The 19,760-nt window shown below is 41.3% G+C and overlaps 3 protein-coding genes across 5 annotated transcripts; 1 reads left to right on the forward strand and 2 right to left on the reverse strand.

Annotated features, from left to right (window-relative positions):
• Positions 1 to 530: 530 nt before the first annotated feature.
• LOC4352386 (uncharacterized) lies at positions 531 to 8,324 on the reverse strand. 2 transcript variants are annotated; one of them, XM_015765057.3, is made up of 12 exons: positions 8,090 to 8,324; positions 7,691 to 8,006; positions 5,881 to 6,064; positions 5,752 to 5,801; positions 4,963 to 5,055; positions 4,796 to 4,884; positions 4,612 to 4,690; positions 4,247 to 4,329; positions 4,006 to 4,084; positions 3,203 to 3,926; positions 1,604 to 2,213; positions 531 to 1,197 (listed from the first exon to the last, which is right to left on the reverse strand). In XM_015765057.3, the coding sequence occupies exons 1-12, from the start codon at positions 8,119 to 8,121 to the stop codon at positions 1,062 to 1,064; spliced, it is 2,475 nt and encodes an 824-aa protein (XP_015620543.1). In that variant the 5' UTR covers positions 8,122 to 8,324; the 3' UTR covers positions 531 to 1,061. The 2 variants fall into 2 exon arrangements, with proteins under 2 accessions (XP_015620543.1, XP_025877985.1); XM_026022200.2 differs by lacking the exons at positions 7,691 to 8,006; positions 8,090 to 8,324 and adding an exon at positions 7,144 to 7,242.
• Positions 8,325 to 8,644: 320 nt separating this feature from the next.
• LOC9272023 (pentatricopeptide repeat-containing protein At4g02820, mitochondrial) lies at positions 8,645 to 10,656 on the forward strand. The gene is made up of 2 exons (XM_015765270.3): positions 8,645 to 8,955; positions 9,047 to 10,656. The coding sequence occupies exons 1-2, from the start codon at positions 8,668 to 8,670 to the stop codon at positions 10,301 to 10,303; spliced, it is 1,545 nt and encodes a 514-aa protein (XP_015620756.1). The 5' UTR covers positions 8,645 to 8,667; the 3' UTR covers positions 10,304 to 10,656.
• Positions 10,657 to 10,751: 95 nt separating this feature from the next.
• On the reverse strand, positions 10,752 to 15,097 carry LOC4352388 (uncharacterized). 2 transcript variants are annotated; one of them, XM_015765272.3, is made up of 4 exons: positions 14,748 to 15,097; positions 13,459 to 14,350; positions 12,243 to 12,382; positions 10,752 to 11,218 (listed from the first exon to the last, which is right to left on the reverse strand). In XM_015765272.3, exons 1-4 carry the CDS (start codon positions 14,975 to 14,977, stop codon positions 11,122 to 11,124), a joined length of 1,359 nt encoding a protein of 452 aa, XP_015620758.1. In that variant the 5' UTR covers positions 14,978 to 15,097; the 3' UTR covers positions 10,752 to 11,121. The 2 variants fall into 2 exon arrangements, with proteins under 2 accessions (XP_015620758.1, XP_015620757.1); XM_015765271.3 differs by having other exon boundaries at positions 12,158 to 12,382.
• Positions 15,098 to 19,760: the final 4,663 nt, after the last annotated feature.

The raw sequence follows: 19,760 nt of genomic DNA on the forward strand, positions 1-19,760 counted from the left end.
ATAAAAATATATTTAACAATGAATCAAATGATAAGAAAAGAATTATTAATTACTTAAATTTTTTAAATAAGACGAACGGTCAAACACGTTTAATAAAGTCAACGGCGTCAAACATTTCGAAACGGAGGGAGTATAATTCATAGCTCTGCTCTCATTCAATCATAATTTGCTGCATACATGAGTAATAATTTGTGTCTCTAGTTTGTTTTCTGTGTTTATGTATTCAGTGGCATGAAATATTGTGAAATGCATGCTGCTATAAACAAAGGCAAGGTCATGCAGCATGTAGATGACATTTGTTCACAGTCGCTCCAAAATGAGAAAGATAGGCTCATTTTTTAGACAGAACAGAAATGAAGATTTTTATATCAATTTGCCGACACATCTCAGGTGTCATCACTTTAAAGCACATTTGCATCCACATTTCTGTAGAGAAAACCGTTCAGGTTCTTAAGCACCTCTAATAATATTTGATTGCTGATGAACCCCTGAACCCTTGCTGTGTAAGGATCTTACATTCTTACTGCACATGCACGGATCCTCTTCTGCAGAGGAGCAAAATGTTACTACTCAGTGTGCCGTAGCATCAGTATCCCAAACATACAAACAGATGATGAGCTAACACACCACACATCACAGGGAATTCTGGGTAAACTGGTTAAAAAAAAGAACTCATTCAGCAGCTACAGCTACATGTACATGGCCATCATCAGGCATTTCTTCTACATCCAGGGTGGCCCCTAAAAAGCCTTCCCAGTTGTTTGTTCCTACACTACCAGAAGTCAAAATGAAGCCAATGCGCTTCATGCAGCAGGACAAAAAAAAAAACTAGTCTGTTACATGCTAGGCTAGTGAGACACCGCGCAACGGATGATGTTGCATTTCTACGTCTCATCCAGTCAGCTTAAGGCAGCAAGAACGGCAGACCTTCAGACCTCCCAATCTCCCATGAATCAGAGACTGCGACGATCCAAATGCTGGAGCCTGGAGAGGTCTGCTTACTACCCTGGTGGCAGGAAGTTGACTGAGAGCAAGAACAGGGAGGCAGGCGCAAAATGGGTTCATCGCTTTCCGCTCTTTGACCTTTGTGCTATCAAGCGGATTGCCCGCTTTCCCAGCTCTATGTTCTCAGACCTACCATTATCTAACTGAAGGCACAAAGTGCCATTGATTACATTCGAGACTACCCCCTGATGCCTGCCAAAAAAGGAATATTTTAGTCATCAATTTCCTGCAGTCATATTCATAAAGTCTTGATGCCATGAAAGTTAACTAAGTCCATCAATGAATTAGCCTTTAACAATAAATAAAATGCATGGATAAAAAAAAGGAAGGTTATTCGGGAAGATTACAATGAACACAGACTAATTGTGTTAGTGCCAATGGACCAAAAAAATGTACAAGGAAAAATACCAAATAATAGTTCGTGAGCTGAGTAGACGGCTAAGAATTACTTAATGAGTTCAGGGGCCAATACATGCCATTTTAGTTCATTAGCTGACTAGAAGGATAACAATTACTTAATGAGAATAAAAGTGTTGATATACTTGACATTACAGTGTAATAACAAAGTGGTATCATAAATTCAGGATAAAGAGCTCACCATTTGCCATCAGAAGCTAGCTGGACCTCAATCCTCTTCCCAATCGCATCCTTGCCCAACTTGCGCAGGATCCAGTTCGCATCCATTGCTTCTTCTCCTGTGCTCTGCTCATGTCTCTTGGCAGCTGGAGCCTTACTTTCCGAACCATCCATCTTGTCTAATGAAGGTCTCTTCCTCTTTGATCTCTGGCCTTTAGCAACATTTAACTCCTCTTGCGGTGAAGCCCAGGTGCCCGGCTCCTCTGGTTGAGAAGACTGAGTGCTTGGCTGCTCAAAAATTGGACGTTTAAATTTAAGCTTGAGCAATGATGGCTTCAAGCTGTCAGGAGAGTTGTTCACAGAAAATGAAGCATTCCCCTGGTTCTCAGTCAGATGATTAACAGATTGTTTTTGTCCAAACGATCTGCTTCTGGTACCACTTTCACTTGCATTTTCCATTGCAGAAACTATAGCATTGCTCCTTTTTCCGGTTGCATGCTTTTTTGAAGCACCTAGATCTCCTAGAAGGCTATTTTGTTGTACTCCAGTCTCTCTAACTAGCTTCATTACACTTTTTTCTTTTATTTCACTTCTAGAGCTTTTGAACTGGCTTGTCACATCAACTTTCCCTCCTGAAATAGCAAATATCAAGTTATCACTCTTCAATATGAGATCAATTATCGAGGGAGCAAAACCTGAACTAGACCTGAGAAATCTTGCACTGTTAACCATTATTAAAGGGCTTAAGTATTTTATTTATTAGAACAAGAACATCAACAAAGAATCATGGGCTACTGGTTACAAGCAAACAATGAACCAAGTGCAGGAGCATTAAGATGGTAAAAAAAATCAGAAAAATAAACAAGAATAAAGGATAGACAGCGAAGCTGATTAAAACTATTAGTACATGCAAGGCATAAAACACACATTGACCAATGTCGTGATTGCCACTTCAGGGATGACATATAAAAAGGAAAATTGGGTTTTCATAAATAGAAATGATATGAAGTGAATAAACCCCAACTTTAAACTATGGCGAGACAAATGATAGGAGCGCCTGATCAGACACAGGCTTAAATGATCAAACAGCTAATATTTGTTGATGACATGGTCACCATCAGGCTTTGTAGAGAATCAGGATGTGTTAAGCAGAATCAACATTCTATTTTAATTTGTGTTGTTTTTAGAATGGCAGCATTAACCTTTAACTTGTTTTTAAAATGAGTAGATAATATATGAAGCTGCCTAGAATTTCCATATGACAAATATACCACTCGATTCTTCATGAAATGCTTGTGTACCATTGCTTTTAATAATATAATAAGAAATGTAATGGCCAAATGGGTGTATAGAAACTGTGTCAATGACCGAAACAACAAATAAATGGAACAGAGATACTAACAAAAAAGGCATGCAGCAATTCCTCTATGTGTAAAAAAGGACATCCATACAACTATAGAAGTGTCACCGAGTTGCTAGTATAATGTTATACCTACACATATAATAACCTTAATGACAGCTCAATTTTGTAAAATAGAACATACGTGCATTCCAAATATATATTATAGTAGGCAAACCAAATGGTAAACACAAAACTACTACACTACATAGGGGCGCGTACCATGCATTGAAACCAGCTCTTGCTCTTTCTGAGAATTGGACATTTCAGACTTGGGAGAGCCACTCCTACTTTTGTGTCGTGAACCGATATGAATAACCAACTTGGTACCTTTCCCTGTGTCACTCTTGGCAGCATTTTCCTCGCCTACATCCTTGAAATGCAAACTCGGAACCTTAGTTCCTTTAATCTTGACTTTGGGTATCATATCAGCATTATGTGCTGCAGCTTTGGCAGATTGTAATTTCAAAGCCTTCTCTGCACTTTGAGCTGAAGACAGCACAAACGCATCGGCATCATTTTTAAATGAACTCTTATCACGAGTAACATCTGCAATTTGATCTCCCAAACTACCCAATGATTTAGTTTCATTCCTTTTCTCCAAAAATATCTCATCCTGCTCGCTAACTGTTTTATTATTTTGATTCCCTTTCTTCTTGGAATGCTTCTTATTTGACCCTGAGCTCTTGATAGCATTCTTCTCTTGTTCAGATGAATCTAATGCAGGCTTAGTACTGTTGCTTTTGAAAGAGAATTTGAGTGTGTTTCTACCATCATTTTTCATTACATATGCACCAAGTTTTTCATCATCTGAGTTAGGATGAGATGGTGAGACATCTTCCAAAGAAGGCAGTGCAGCAGCAGCCCTTAAACTAGCCATAAGGTCATGATCAACTACATCCCGCCTCTTCCAAAGCTCCCTAACAGCATCTTCTGTGTCCCTAATCTGAAGATTGCAAGAAAAAAGGGTGTTAGAAAAACAACAGTTCTATATCAATGGAAAATATGGGAGAAGTAAAATTTACCTGGGAGCATTCGCCACGGCATGCTCCACATGTGTACTGAAGGTTTTGGTCCGATTGAAATTGCTGGTATTTTTCCTCGCTGCACAATACATGAAATGATGTGATGGTGAGGCAATCGACAGAAGATGGTACATACATATAGAGAATTGACATATTAAGGCAAGAAGCAGTACATATGGAGGGAAAAAATATCAGAGCATCTATTCAAACAAAATAAATTGGGTTCGATAATCATACACACCTGATGCCATCACACTCAATATGTACCCACTTTTCACAAACATCACAACAAACCATTGGTATCACTTCAGAATCTCTATAAACCTGAAAGGAGGGAACCGAAAGAACAGACAAGCATATAAATAGAAGTTAATAAAATGTAAGGGCACATTACAGCTTAAATTATACACTCTCGACTCAGCCACAGAAATGAAGTATCAATCAAAAAGACATTCAGCTATAGAGCATAGAAAGAGAGAAAGGAATACACAATCACTGAAATTGAACAGGAAATAACAAATGTCACAGGCCAAAACAAAGTTATGTCACTGGCGAAGCCATCATAGACGTAACTATGTCAACAATAAGAAATTCGGAAGGGGTTACCTTCAAGCAAACTGGACAGTAGTTTCCTTTCACAAATAATCGTCCACAAGCATCACAGCATGTGTAACCCAGAAACCACCTGTATATCCACGTTCATAATGTTGCAGAAAAGGCATTAGACAACTGGTGATCATGACTTGCCAAAAAGATAAATAAAATTATGATCAATTGTTTGAATCAGTACCTTGTGCTATGGCCACTCCCAGGTACACCAGATCCACAACTGTGACACCTTGTATGTTTTGGACATAAGTATGGTCCATGGGTAACATTCTGAAACATTACATGTTGTGCAGTGCTAAGGTATGAGCCATAGATTAAAACAATAGAAAAGGGGGGATGAAGGTGTACCTTGTGCGACGGTTGCTGACAGTAGCAGTGATAAGCACCATCACACCTTTTACAGAACATTAACTTGTTGGGATCACCAGGTCGTCGACATACCTGTACGTATGACAAGTAGTTATGGTATAAAAACATTTGAGATGCTAGTGTAGAATTCAGTGTTATTAGACCTGGACAAGCCCAGCTGTTCCAGGCACCTGAGCCAGGATGGTCCAGGCAGCAAGACCAGTTAAGCAATTGACCCGGCAAAATTCCAGTTCAACCAGCAGTTTTTCAATCCATGGTGGACATGTGGCTCCATTTTTCAAAAATGGAATGCAATGCTGGGACTCGAATCCCAGATCTCCCACCCATCCATTCATGGTTCAAATGGTGAACTATGTATGATATAGGATGATAAATATTGTATGGCACAAGCGGTCCAACCGATGACCCAGAGATTGGACCAGTGACCCCGCAAACCAACGTCTTGGCCAGATTGACATCAAATCCAAGACTCCAGTCTAGTAACACTGGTAGAATTATGGCATGAAAAACAAATGATAATCTACATGAAGAAATGGGGGGAGTGCACTTCGACATTAACATGAATGCATGGCCACCATAACAGCTGGTACGTGTATAGGCACTAGATCCCTCAAGTACAGTAAATGGCCTAACTTTGCAGCCCTTTAACTTGAAGAGGTGAAGTTTCCACAGGAAACAAAGCTTAACTTTACTGGATAAGGTACTTCTGGAGGCAAAGAAAAAAAATACAAAGGTGTGAAACACAATTTAAATATACAGACAACTAACCTCACAACTGCGGCAAGAGGGGCAGACCCATGAGCTCCAATGGAAAAGATCTAGATGGAACATAAACTTGTCAAAGGCTTATAAAATAAAGTATTCAAAGAGGTAGTAAAATGAGACATTTTTTATTACCTCTATGTTCCCCCCAGTTTTTCAAACAACTTCTATGATACTTTTTGTTGCAGAGTTTGCATGGAAGCATTTTGGCAGCTTTTGTACTACCCTCATTTTCTCCCGAAAAGCATATACGACACATAACCTTGACAGCAGCATTGCCCACATCTTCTTGGCCCCAGTCCTCTTCATCTCCTTCCTCCTGGAAAATATTGAATACCTTCCCATATTAGAAGATGAAAATATATATCTGTTTCAATAGTCCAACTATATGAAAATGAACAATAATCCAAAACCTAAAGCCAACTGAACCATACTAGTATGACATCAATCTGCACAACAAATAATTTCAGACATCTGCAAAAGTTTATGCTATTAGAATATCATATAGATTAATAGATATATTAATGCACTCTTATTCTGGAGCAATAATAAATTAATATACTCTTATTCTGGTGCAACACTAATCACTCAACTGGAGAATGTCCATAGTTATGCTCCCATGGTTCATGGTTGTAATAGTGGACGAAGTATAGAGCTAAAGACTGAAGAGAATAGGTATTCACTATTAGTTATCTGGTGGATGTTCACCATACAGAAGCCCCCTATATACAACGCAAATCTCATGGAAGAACCTAAGCAACCTTATATGTTACTAAAGTACGTGCCATTTATTTGTCAACAAGTTGGAAAAGTGAATCTTATTAAATGCTAATGTATTGTTTGACGATTAAAATTGGGAATAAAATAGGCACCACCACACCATGTAAACATATAATCCTGATGACATATAGCTCAACTATTGCTGAACTAAACATAATTAGAAACCTATGAATACCTAGATAAGAAGTACAAACTAGAAGATAACAAACGAATCTATAAATTAAGTTGTCTATCCCACGGGAGAAGCTATTCTTGTTAATGAAAAAATTAAAGCAAGATCGGAGCATGAGCATGACAAGCTTGTGAAAGCGCTAATTGATAGGTTTGAAGATGATCTTTTTTCTATCATATATTCATGTACGGCTATATTATTGCAGAGCTCCATGGAAGGTTGATATGACATTCTTTCCACCAATGCTGTGTAAAAGGCTAAAAGCAACGTCTGACACAAGCATACCCTGCACATGACAATCCCATATGACCAGGAACAGCATATTAACACCATAAATTTGCATTTACAAAAGACATAGGAAACCATCTATAAAAATACCTAAAAGTTCAGTAGGAACCACAAACGGCGATCAATTATCAGTGCAGCCATTAAACCCAAGAACCTACCAACTTGACAACATCATAGTCGTGTGTATCTACACCCCAAATAAAAAAGCAAAGCGTAAGAAGCACTGAAAATCCATTTGGCATAAACCTTGTAAATTACACATGGTCAAAACAAACTAACCATGATCCATACTCCCCATTTCCAGATCCACAAACCAAATTAAACACTGGACACGGGCACAAATATTGATGGCTTGCTTCATAACCCCCCCCCCCTCCCCAAAAAAAAAAAAATGATTGCCCATCGCTTAAATCTCACATGATTCTCATAAACCTCCAACCAAAAAGAAGCGAACTTGATCACCAGAACATGCTCGGGGCACACGATTCCTCCTCTCAATCCAGAATTCCACACGAATCTACACCAAAACCTCACGAATTTTCGCACAAAATCACACTCTCCTAGGCGAACCAAACACCCCCCAAGCCACAGAACCCAAAAAATGAAACCAAAATTAACACCCCCCACGAGGAGCAGCGCCAAACCCTAGCTCTTCCAATAAACCCACCCACCCCACAAGCGAGAGATCGGCCCGCGGGGGCTCACCTGAGACCCGTACGCCGCGGCGGCGGCGCCCTCCAGCCTCCGCGCGTAGTCCTCCGCGGCGGCCGCCTGCCGCAGCACGGCCGCCCTGCCGGCCTCCTCCTCCCCCTCCTCCGCCGCCTCCACCGGCGGCACCTCCACCTGCACCGTCGCCACCCCTCCCTCCTCCTCCACCCCCACCCCCTCCCCCGCCGCCGCCGGCCTCAGCAGCCATGGATCCGCAAGGAACCCCTCCAACGCCGCCGCCGCCTCCGCCAATCCTCCCCCCCTCCCCCTCCCCGCCGCCCCAAACCCTAGCTCGCAGTCGCACACCCTCCGGCTGCACAGCACAGAGAGAGAGAGAAAATAGCTTTAGAGAGAGAAAAATAGTTTTAGAGAGAGAGAGGAGAGAGAGAGTTTTACCATGTGATGGGGCACGCGACGTGAAACGCCATGGGCGAGGAGGGCGAAGGTTTGGACGAGGGGAGGAGAGAGCGAGGCCAGTTTGAATCGAATTCGCGTTGGGGCGGGATTTGAAATTCGGGGTAGATTTGAGGTTTCACTTACGGCCACCACAGATTCGCGGTGGGGATTTGATCGATTGGATTTCGATTTGGCCCGCGATTTGGAAAAATTTTTGGAGGCGGAGGGAAGGGGTGGTGTTGGGGTGAGGAGCACGGCGGGGGAGAAGGGGGGCTGGGGGGGGTTGGTCTTTTTTGCTGTTGGGTCCCTTGAAGAGTTTGTATTTATGATGGATGGCTTTATGAAAATTTAGGATTAGTCCTATGTGAGAGTGACATGTGGGGTCAGGAGGGTGAATTCGTTAATTATTATAAATGTAGGGGTGTATAGAGAAGTTTTACTAGGTAGAGGGGGGTTTTGTGATTGGGTCCTTGGAGAGATATGGATTTGCGCGTAAGGGCTTTGGGTTATTGGGCCGAGGCCCATATGAGGCCCGTGGCGACCGCTGGCGAAGGCAGAGTGGTGAAGCGTTGGAAGGGATGCTGATGTCGCGGCGGCTCGTGCCCGCCGCCGCCGCGGCGAGGATGGCGTCGTCGTCGTCGTCGGCGGCGGCGGCGGCGGTGTCTGGTGGTGCGGAAGGTGGAGGTGGGGAGGGGAGGGGAGGGGACACGCTGGGGAGGAGGCTGCTGAAGCTGATCTACCCGAAGCGGAGCGCGGCGGTGGTGCTGCGCCGGTGGGCGGAGGAGGGGCGCACCGTGCAGAAGTACCAGCTCAACCGCGTCGTCCGCGAGCTCCGCAAGTACCGCCGCTTCAAGCACGCCCTCGAGGTACACAATCGCCATGGTCGCGGCGGCGGCGGTGGCGCACGCCACCTGTTTGTTGTATTGCCGGCGTGACGCCTCCCCGTTCTGTTTGCAGATATGCGAGTGGATGAGGACGCAGCCGGAGATGAGGCTGCTTCCCGGGGACCACGCCGTGCACCTCGACCTCGTGGCCAAGGTCCGGGGGCTCCCCAGCGCCGAGAAGTTCTTCGAGGACATGCCGGAGCGCGCCAAGGGGCCGTCCACCTGCAACGCGCTGCTCCACGCCTACGTGCAGCACGGCCGGCGTGACAAGGCGGAGGCAATGCTGGAGGAGATGGCCAAGGCTGGGTACCTCACCTGCGCGCTGCCGTTCAACCACATGATGTCGCTCTACATGTCGAGCGGCGAGCTTGAGAAGGTCCCGGAGATGATCAAGGAGCTCAGGAGGTACACCATCCCTGACCTGGTCACCTACAACATATGGCTGACATACTGCTCGAAGAAGAACAGCGTGAAAGCCGCGGAGAAGGTCTACGATCTGATGAAGGATGAGAGGGTGGTTCCTGACTGGATGACATTCAGCTTGCTGGGAAGCATTTACATCAATGCCGGGCTTCATGTCAAAGGCCGGGACGCGCTGGTGGAGATGGAGAAGAGGGCCTCTCGGAAGGAGAGAGCCGCGTACTCCTCATTGCTCACCCTGTATGCAAGCTTGTCGGATAGAGGTAACTTGGACAGGGTGTGGAGGAAGATGAGAGAAACCTTCAGAAAGTTCAGTGACACCGAGTACAAGTGCATGCTCACTTCGCTCACAAGGTTTGGCGATATCGCAGAAGCAGAGAGCTTTTACAGCGAATGGGAGTCCGCCTCAGGAACACGCGATTCGAGGATCCCGAACACGATCCTCGCATTTTACATCAAGAACGGCATGATGGAAAAGGCTGAGGGTTTCCTCGATCACATTGTGCAGAAGGGTGTCAAGCCAAGCTATAGCACTTGGGAACTGTTTGTCTGGGGCTATCTCAGCGATGGCAGAATGGACAAAGTTCTTGAGTGCCTGAAGAAAGCCCTGTCATGTCTGGAGAAATGGGATCCAAACCCTCAACTCGCGACGGCGATATACTCTCAGATTGAGGAGAAAGGCGACATCGAAGCTGCAGAGAAGCTCCTGGTCATGTTCAGAGAAGCAGGATATGTCACGACCGAGATCTATAACTCGGTCTTGCGCACTTATGCGAAGGCTGAGCTGATGCCGCTGATAGTTGATGAACGCATGGATCAGGATAAGGTCTCAATGGACGATGAAACAAGGAGTTTGCTGAGATTGACAAGCAAATACCCGATTGGTGAAGTTTCGACATTGATGTCTTGAGATGTTGCAAGTTCGGGCAATGAATTTTCAGTCCTACAGGATGCAATGTGCTGTTAATTGATTTCCAATCACAAGTTATTGCTCCCCTGTATTTGCAGTTTTGAACTCGAAAGCAAAGTAGCGAGGATAGACTGATACAAGGTTAGTGGGCTGGAATTTGTGAATATTAGCAAGTTCGGTCATGAGTCTGTATAAGCACTACCTGCTCCCTTGCCTTCTGACTATCTGGCGCGGCTAGATAGCACAATTCGCAACAAGTTACTGCTCTTTGTTTTTGAAAACAGATACAGATAACAAATCGTGCGTAAATTTGCATTGTGAGAATTAGTGCTGAGATCGTATTGTTTTCGCTACATAGTATCAGCTCCAGTTACTGTGAACCAATTTTGTCATTCTGCATTTTCCACAATTAAACCTCTTCTACTGCAAAGGTAGCTAAAGCACAGACTAGCAGATTTGCAAATGTTTCACCAGAACGCAAGGCCACCAGGCCGGTAATCCTCATTCAGAGGAGAATCTGTGGATACTACTGTTTCATACTTTCATATATAAGAGAAGCACATACCTCACCCCTTCTACAAAAATAGTGCAATTACAGCTAATAGATTTTAGAGTTGAAAAGGCTGAGAAAGTTCACCAAATGCTACTCCTACAAGCTAGAACCTAAATAAACTCCTGAAGCCTACCAACCAACCTAACGTGCGGCACAGAAAACAAATATGTATATGCATCGCGTCAAAATGGAGCTTCACATTTGCCAGTAGGCAGAGGGCATCCCAGGCTGCAGTGCCAGATGAAAGTGTCTTTTGCACATCCTCTCATTTTGCCCACATCTTGGACATGGAAACAACAAATGCCCTAATGATTAGCCAAAACAGGTTGGTCTCTTTCTTCGGCTGCACCTTCCCAGTTTTCCTGCGGACCATAAAGAATAACAATGTTAAAAACATTATAGTGTGTGATCTGTCCTTTATTGAATCACTGTTAAATTGTTAACATCTCGCATAGTTAACCACATTCGCATGAGAAATAAAATTTTCATAACCAAACAGAAAAATAGGACATGATCGACAAGGTACAAGAACCGGTTTATGTAACAAATTGTTATATGATCAATAAATATTATATAGCAAATAGAATATCAATAAATAGGCAACTAGACAACAGAAACGTATCTTGAGTAATACTTCCATAATGCACTCAGTTGCCTGTTGCTAACATCATTAAGTAGTAACACATGCACTGCGTCAAGAAAAATAGTAACTTGTTCACATATGGTAAAGTGGCATTTCTTTGTAAACAAAAAAGATAATCTGATTGGTATCAATAGAGGTTTCAAGCCTATCACCTAAATCGAAGTACGCTGTCAGGGTTAATCATGCATGCATGAATTATCTGTACTAGCATGATATTCGATACTTCCTCCATTCATAAATGTATCTCATTTTAACCACTTCTTTTGTTCACAGAAAATTATCACTTGATTTTCCTATGCACATTTTCCCATTTTGCCTATCAGATATTCCTCACCATCCCACTTGCGGTTTGGTTGATTGGGTTAGTTATCAGGGATAGTTGGAAGTGTTGGTTTCCTTGGCAGACTCACGCGTTGGTCAAAATTGGCAGTGGCTATGCATAGCTTCTCTGGTGTTTCACTGTTGCCTCAACAAAGAATAGGCACTATGATGGATTGGCCCTAAAAGAAGTTTTAGAGGTAACCTTGTGAACCATATCATTACTACTAGTTCAGATCTTGTCCATTGATTCACCCAATACATTAAAAAAGATGTAATGGGATGGATCTAGCTTAATATATATGAACAACGGAGGAAACATGAGGAAACAATGACTTACCAAATATGCTGTGGTGTTTTGCGACGCATGAAGAAAATTATAAACAGTAAGCATGCAACGCAAAGTTAGAAGGCAAAGTGCATGCCTGCTGATGGCAGTTGTTGTGCTGTCTCCATGTTCAGGCTTGCTATCATGCTCTTCCATTGTTATGATAGATATAGATTGCTTGAGTTCACTGTTATCTTCCTCCACCATGCCATTCTTGCCTTCAACGTGTGAGAACACCTATGTAGAAGAAGAATAAAATGAGTTTGATTTTTAAATGCATAAATTATGTTACTGTCAAAGGAGATCTACAATAATCTCATACATATACATGTCATACAAAAGAGTATCATAAAGACATATTTCATAATAAAGTCGAATAATAGGTGTACAGTCAGTAGTTTGGGAATCCCCAGATGGACTCACTAAAATTTGGCCCTAATACAAAATAATTTGAACATAAGCAAAAGGATAGTGAAAGGCTGACTAGCCAATCTACAACTCAACTGTCACACAAATACAAATCCCACGTGAAAGATAGAAGGGGGGTAGCAGATAAAATTTGAACATTTCCCTGCCAAGTTTCAGCTTAAAAAGACTAACAAGAACTTTTCTAATCCTTCCGAAGTTAGTGCCCATGCCAAATTTTGATCACTTCACCATATACCAAAAATAGTCAGGCATAACCCAGAAAACCTGTAGTATAAGTTAGGAATGAATACATACATATCCAAAGATATGCCATTTCTAAGTTAGTTTGGATACTGTACTACTCCTGGCAAACTGTAGAGGGCAAAAGGGGGATTTAATGCTAACGATTTGCCATTCTAATAGACAAACAAATTGAGAGAACAAAGATTTCCTATCATATAAATTAGATAATTTGAATATTTGCATGTGATAAACAATCTGTCAAAATCATAGCCTCTAATCCCTGATTCTTGTCATAGATGCATCCATACATTATAAATCAAAAAACAATTAATACCATCAACGATTAAGGACTAGAAGCTACCACCTCAAGGAATGGAACGCACATATCTAATCCCAGGTTTAAAAAAATAGCACACCAATTAATGTATTGTCTCAAGAGAACAGAACATGTAGAAGGTATTTGTCTAGTGTATGCAAAGCAACTGTGTAATGAAAAGGATAAGTCAGAAAAAAGGCAGAACATAATTTTTCAACAAAAATATTATCCATATGGTATTGATAGAGTTTTCTTGAGATGCTCAAGACAACTAATAGGTAATGATGCATAGTGCATTATTTATTAGATACAATAATAATCCTAGCAGGAAAATGGCTTCACCAACCTTTGTATCCAGTTCTGCATGAGAAACAAGATTTTCTGCCTTTTCTTCCTCATCAGGATGCAACCTCTGTACTTCAGACACTTCAATAGACTTGGTTGTGTCTTCACTTGTATTTGAGTTGAAAGTATCCACTCTAGAATTGGACTGACTGTCAATGGTTTGAACATCATTGCTCATGACACTTTCAGGTCGTGTCTCATGTTCCTGCAAAATGGTCTCATTTGCTTGAGAACTTCCATTAGTCTGTAAGCAAAGAACAGCTTCATCAACAGCATTATCAGTTGTGTCATCATGATCTTGTAAAAGCGACTCATTTGTAATAACAGCACTGGGTCCTGAGGAAATAACTCCATTAGTGAGACTGCTGGTTGTCTCATGAGCAACCACCCGACTGTCCATCTCAAATTCACTTTCTGAATCAGGGGCATGAGAGAAGGAAGGAGGTAGCTTTTCAGAACTACTGGGGTCAATTTCTGCTGATTGCGCACATGGAACTTCATCTTGTTTCTCGCTGTTTGTCTCTAAGCATGCCATATCTGCTATGTTCCCATTTTGGAGTGCACCATTCAGAATACCAGCATCCAATAGATTAGATGACCCCAGTAGTTGCTGGGTGCTCATGTCTGTCACAGTATCCATGCCAGCTTGGTTGTCATCAGACATATCTAATATCTCGACACTGTCTTGGCCCAGTTCATGCGTAACAGGTGACTCCACAGAATCAGGGCAGTCTTCAAAACTCAGTGCCGTGGCATTCAAGCCGCCAGGGCCCAGAACCCTGTTCTCTTGGATGATATCTCTCACGATTTCACGAACTATGTAATATGACCCTCCGACTTCCTTATGCGTGAGATTGACTGAAGGGAATTTCCCATCATTTGAAACCCGGTAACTGAAAAAGGAAACAACAGCAACACCAATCAGATTGCTCATTGCCTACATGGAGAAGAACAGTATGCGCACAATGCGGTAATTACAGACGACAAGATAGGGAAAACAGGACTACTATCATATAACGAACTAATGACCCTGGCCGCGAAATCAAACAAACGCAACACGGCTTCTAGGACTGGATAACTAGGTCCAAATTTGCTATAAAATTCTGAAACAGTAGGCTAAACTTACTCACTGTAAAGAAGATAAAGAACAATAGCAATTTCATTCTAGAATATCAGTAGCAATGAGACAAGCAATGGTAATTAAATGGCATAGCAGTGCAGGAAAGGTTCAGATAATTTCATCAAAAACGAAATTAAATTTATCGACGGGAGGAAGAGGGGTGGCAGTACGTGTTGACGAAGGACTCGACCATCTCCCGCCTCTCCTCCTTGGTCTTCCTCACCCGCGGCTTCTTCTCCTGCACGCAGCACCGCACCACCCCGAACCCCTTCGCCCTACCACCGACCGCCGCACCGCCATCCCACGACGGCCGCCGCACCACCACCACCCCTCCTCCGCCCCCGCCGCAGCCGAGCACGGACGCCTGCGCGACCCAAGAACCGCTCCCCGTGGCCTGCATCCTCCTCCTCCTCCTCCTCCAGCCACCAAGAGGAGGGCGGCGCGCGGCAAGGGTGGCGATGGAGGCTGGGGGAGAGGAGGAAATGGCGACAAGATTGGGGGTTTTGGAGGGGCGGCGCGTGTCTCTCTCCCTTCCTTCCTCTGCTGTTTTCAAGGGGTCGCGGTCAGTCGGGGTCCTATCCTAGGTTTTCTCCGTCATACATTTTCATTTCTTTTCTTTTCTTTTCTTTTCTTTTATTTTATTTTATTTTCTTTTTTTTCTTCCTTCTTTCGATTTTAAAACCTAAATTGAACGGTCACATTTCAACAACAGGATTGTGGTAATTTATTTTTAACACAATCAGGTCTGATACAAGATTATGATGGTTTTTTTTCTTTCCCATCAACTCACCTTACCACGTTATGTTGTAAATAAATGCTAAAAATTGTTAAACCGGTATTTTTGCTTCACTCCGTTGTTACAATTATCAACTATAGATTATCGATAATCTATACTTGAGGCTCACATGACATTTCTTGAGGCTCACATAATATTTCTTTTTTTTGGTTAATCGTGTCACGTCATTGGCAAACAAATTATATGTTAACATGGTAGAACATGTTATACCTAAGCTTACTATGATTTTGTTACGGTAAGTACAATAGTTGAGTCTGATATAGACTTATAGCCAATACACATCTGGAGGCCATCTTTTTTATTAAGCCATTAAGACAATAAAAACTATAATCATTAAATCCACCGAAAGAAATTTGTTTTGGGTAAAATTATTCTTTGTCCATGAAAGTTAATAGAATTCCTCATTTGTCCATCATTCCCTCAATAATATGGATCCACATGTCAGTGACTCATTGTGGGCAAATAAGGGATCGTGTGATTTTTTAATAGCAAATAAGGAATCATCTTGTTTTTATTACCCTTTCTTTTCCCATCCTTATGCATCAAAAAAATATGTTAAACTAAGAGTCAATGTATCCATTTCACATCGGGTTGGTGGTCAAGTCCCGAAGTATCCATTCTCAGGAGCTGACTAGTTATGTATTGGGTATTGCTTAAATTGTCTAGACCCTCCGATTGCTACACGAACTTCGTAATGACACCTCAGGCATTCCATGCTTCGCACTCTACATTGAAATGATATGTGGCTTGCATGCAGCATGGGAAGTGAGCTCAAAAGTGGTTTGAGGGGTGCTCCTTTGGACATGTGGCACCACGCAATCGTAGAGCCAAGTTCGCGAGATTTTTCTTCAAAGGCCATCAGACACTATCCATTTAGAATTTAGGCATATTTCGAAGAGGATGCTCCAATTTTTGAAGGATATCATCCAACCGCATGATCCTAGTTTTCACGGTGTGCATGAAAGGTTGTTGCCATCTAGATTCTTCCCGTATTTCATCAATTATGTTGGAGCTATTAATGACCCATATTTTGGCCGTTGTCCCATAAGAGGAGTGCATGACCTGCATGTGCAGGCATGGATACAATAGTCAAATTGTAACGATCGCATTTGACTTTTGACGTGTGCTTCATATTTGTTGACATAGGGATGAAAGGAAGATGTCATAACATGGATGTCTTCAAGCATGCCATGAGGAAAAACACGTCTCATATGTTTACTCACCCACCTTAGGGTATGTAGATATGTTTATAATTTTGCAATCCAATTACAATTTCCAAGTTTGCTTACGCGTGTATGTTTTTGTGGAGATAAGTACTATTTGGTTGATGTTGGATATGCCTTGGCTTTTGGATTTATGTCTCCCTATAAGGGTCAACGATATCATGTGCCGGATTTAAGTGACCACAATCCTAAACGCTTGCAAGAGAAGTTTAATTATCTACATGCATCATTGTGTAATGTCATCAATAATTCTTTGGAGTATTGAAGAACAAGTAGAAGATTTTGAGGGGGATCCTCGTACAACATGAAGCGATAAACAGAAATAATTATCAAATATTTTGCCTTACATAATTTTCTATTGGATATGGCACAACGATCCGAACATCAAGGACAAGGAATTTTGATTTATGCATGTTCACTCGCGAGAGGAATAATCTGCAATAAAAACCGCTGGAGGATAAGAGCACCCGCAATGATAAAGTAAGATGCTATCTATAAAACATGTACATCTCAGCAATAGACTAGATTAATAGTAAACCACTTCAATGGTATGTTTACATGGGTATCTATAGCTCTCTAATCAATTGCCTCATTTTTCTCTATAGACTATCTCCAGATTAGTAGATAGCTTTGCTCTCTCTCTTCATTTAATCTCTTCCAAGTAGTAAAATATGCTGACATAGATCTCTTGTAGAGAGCCTATAGATAACCATTGCGGGTGCCCTAACAACTATATGCAACAACTACGAGATTATGTGGCATACTAAATACATATCGGTACGAATTAGTGGTCATTATACTGATTTTGTAATGTGTGCCTATTTGCTTTCCTACTTAGCAATGGTTTGTGAACTTATTTATATCTACAACCTTGTACAAACGGACAGATAGATATGCTACTTAATAACTAGTTAAATATTACAGTTATTGATTAGTGTCCTAAGTTGTGACAGATAGTGTTGTTATATACTCTCTCCATTCAATAATATAAGGCACAACTACTTTTAAAAATTGTTTCGTAATATAAAGCGTGCGTGCATGCATGTCATTAACTAGCCCCTCTTTTCCACTAAAATATCTATCTATTATATACTAAAAGTCCATTAAACTTCCTAGAAACGCTCTCAAGCCGCCACGTGGTGTTCCTATAAATACTCCAAGACCGCCACATGGCACTGTTAAATCTCACCGTCGATTTTCATTTAAATTGGTGGACCCAATACTTTAGACCATTAGATTAGATGTGTTATTTAAAAAAAGAATACTTTCGCATCTATACTGTGGGCCGGACAAAGAAACAAAACGTAAGTTATCTTTGTACGTACGTACGTACATACGGAGAAGAAACAATGAATCTTATCTCCTCTTCAACGGAAGAAAAGAAAACATGTGTACCGACTTACGATAAAAGCGATTAATAAGTAAAAAAAAACATAAGTAAAGCAGGTACGTAGTGCCACTGAAAAACTCGATGCTCTATAAAATATGATATTATACTATTTTAAAATAAAATATATTACTCTATAAAGTTATGCAAATATACATAGCTAAACTAGATCGTTTACAATATAAAAATAAAATATCCTATGAATACTCTTGAAACATCCTATCTATAAATTATTTTAAAATCATATATCTAATTTATGATCCAGTCGGATCCTCTAATTAAATAAACTATTGATGTCTATGTTCATAAATACATCATTATACATGAGGTCAACATATAATAAATAATGTTATAATAATAATCAGAAAATAATGAATTACCCCTTAAACTATTACGGTCGACCGAATTACCCCCATAAACCCGAAAACCGGACATCTTTCACCCTCAACTATTAATACCGGACGAATTACATCCCCCCAATGCAGAGTGGTTTTTCGTCCTACGTGTCAATTTATTAATATCGCATGATGAGAGTTGCAGGTGCCGGAGGCGAGAACCTGCGCTGGTCCTCAATGGCTAGGTTCTGCTACACCCCTGCCATCTAGAACTCGCCCAACAAATACGCCCGCAGCTCTGTCTACCATAGCATGTCGTCCCACCATGGTTTTTAATCGATCCCCATCACCAATGCCTCTCTCCCGATGAGACAACGAGGCGGATCAATCAAGCAAGCAAGCGTAAGGGAATAGACGAAGGAAGAGGAGGAGAACAGCGGGGCGACAGTGTGCCTACCCGGCCGGCCCAGTAGCAATGGGAGGGAGAAGAGAGAGGCTGGGGAATGGGATTCAGGAAGAGAGGCAGAGAGAGAGGAGAGAGAGGAGAGGGGTAGAGAGGGTACAGAGTGTCACATGTGGGCCCCACCTATTTTATTTTTTTTAAATGCAGACTGGACTACCATGTAGGACCAAAACTACTCCAGGTTGAGTTTGGGGGGGGGGGGGTAATTCATCTTTTATTAATAATTGAGGGTGAAAGATATCTGGTTTCGGGTTTATGGGGTAATTCGGTCGACCGTAATAGTTAGGGGGTAACTTGTACTTTCCTATTTCAAATAATTTTACATCATATTCTAGGTGTCAAATAACACTTGATGACTATATAATGCTAACTTAAAGCTCTATATGTAAAATAATTGAAAACAACACAATTTAGTTGTGTATTTTTAAGCAGATATGATTTAGTTTTAATATGTCTGAGATTAAGATTCTCATCTCTTTTTTTTAATTTTTAGAACTATTTCAATAGTATATGATAAGTGGGCAACCTAAATGTTACATAAATGTAAAAAATAATTATGAAAAATATTTCAAACCAGTGATCTTGCTATAATATAACCATTTAGTCCATCATAGGATTTATGGTCATATATGTATGTTTTTCTCTTTGTCAAATAGTTTTGATAACAAATAAACAATCAAGTAACATGCGCAATAAACTACTCATGATATATTTTTTTATAGTTGAGGAATTCCAACTTATCAGACATAATTTGATGAATGTATGTCATGCACTCTATTGATGTGACTATGAATTATACTTCAATCAATTAGTTATTATAAATAAGTTTGGGAAAATAGATTCATTCTCTAAATTAATTAGTAAAGGTATCTTATGTGATTATGAAGAATAGGCGTTGAAAAATACGAGATGCAAAATTATATATATTTGTCAAAATATAACCAACAATATGGTCCTTTGGAGATTTTATCGTGGTAGT

This window comes from Oryza sativa, chromosome 12 (genome assembly GCF_034140825.1).
Source record: "Oryza sativa Japonica Group chromosome 12, ASM3414082v1".
NCBI classification, from domain to species: domain Eukaryota; kingdom Viridiplantae; phylum Streptophyta; class Magnoliopsida; order Poales; family Poaceae; genus Oryza; species Oryza sativa.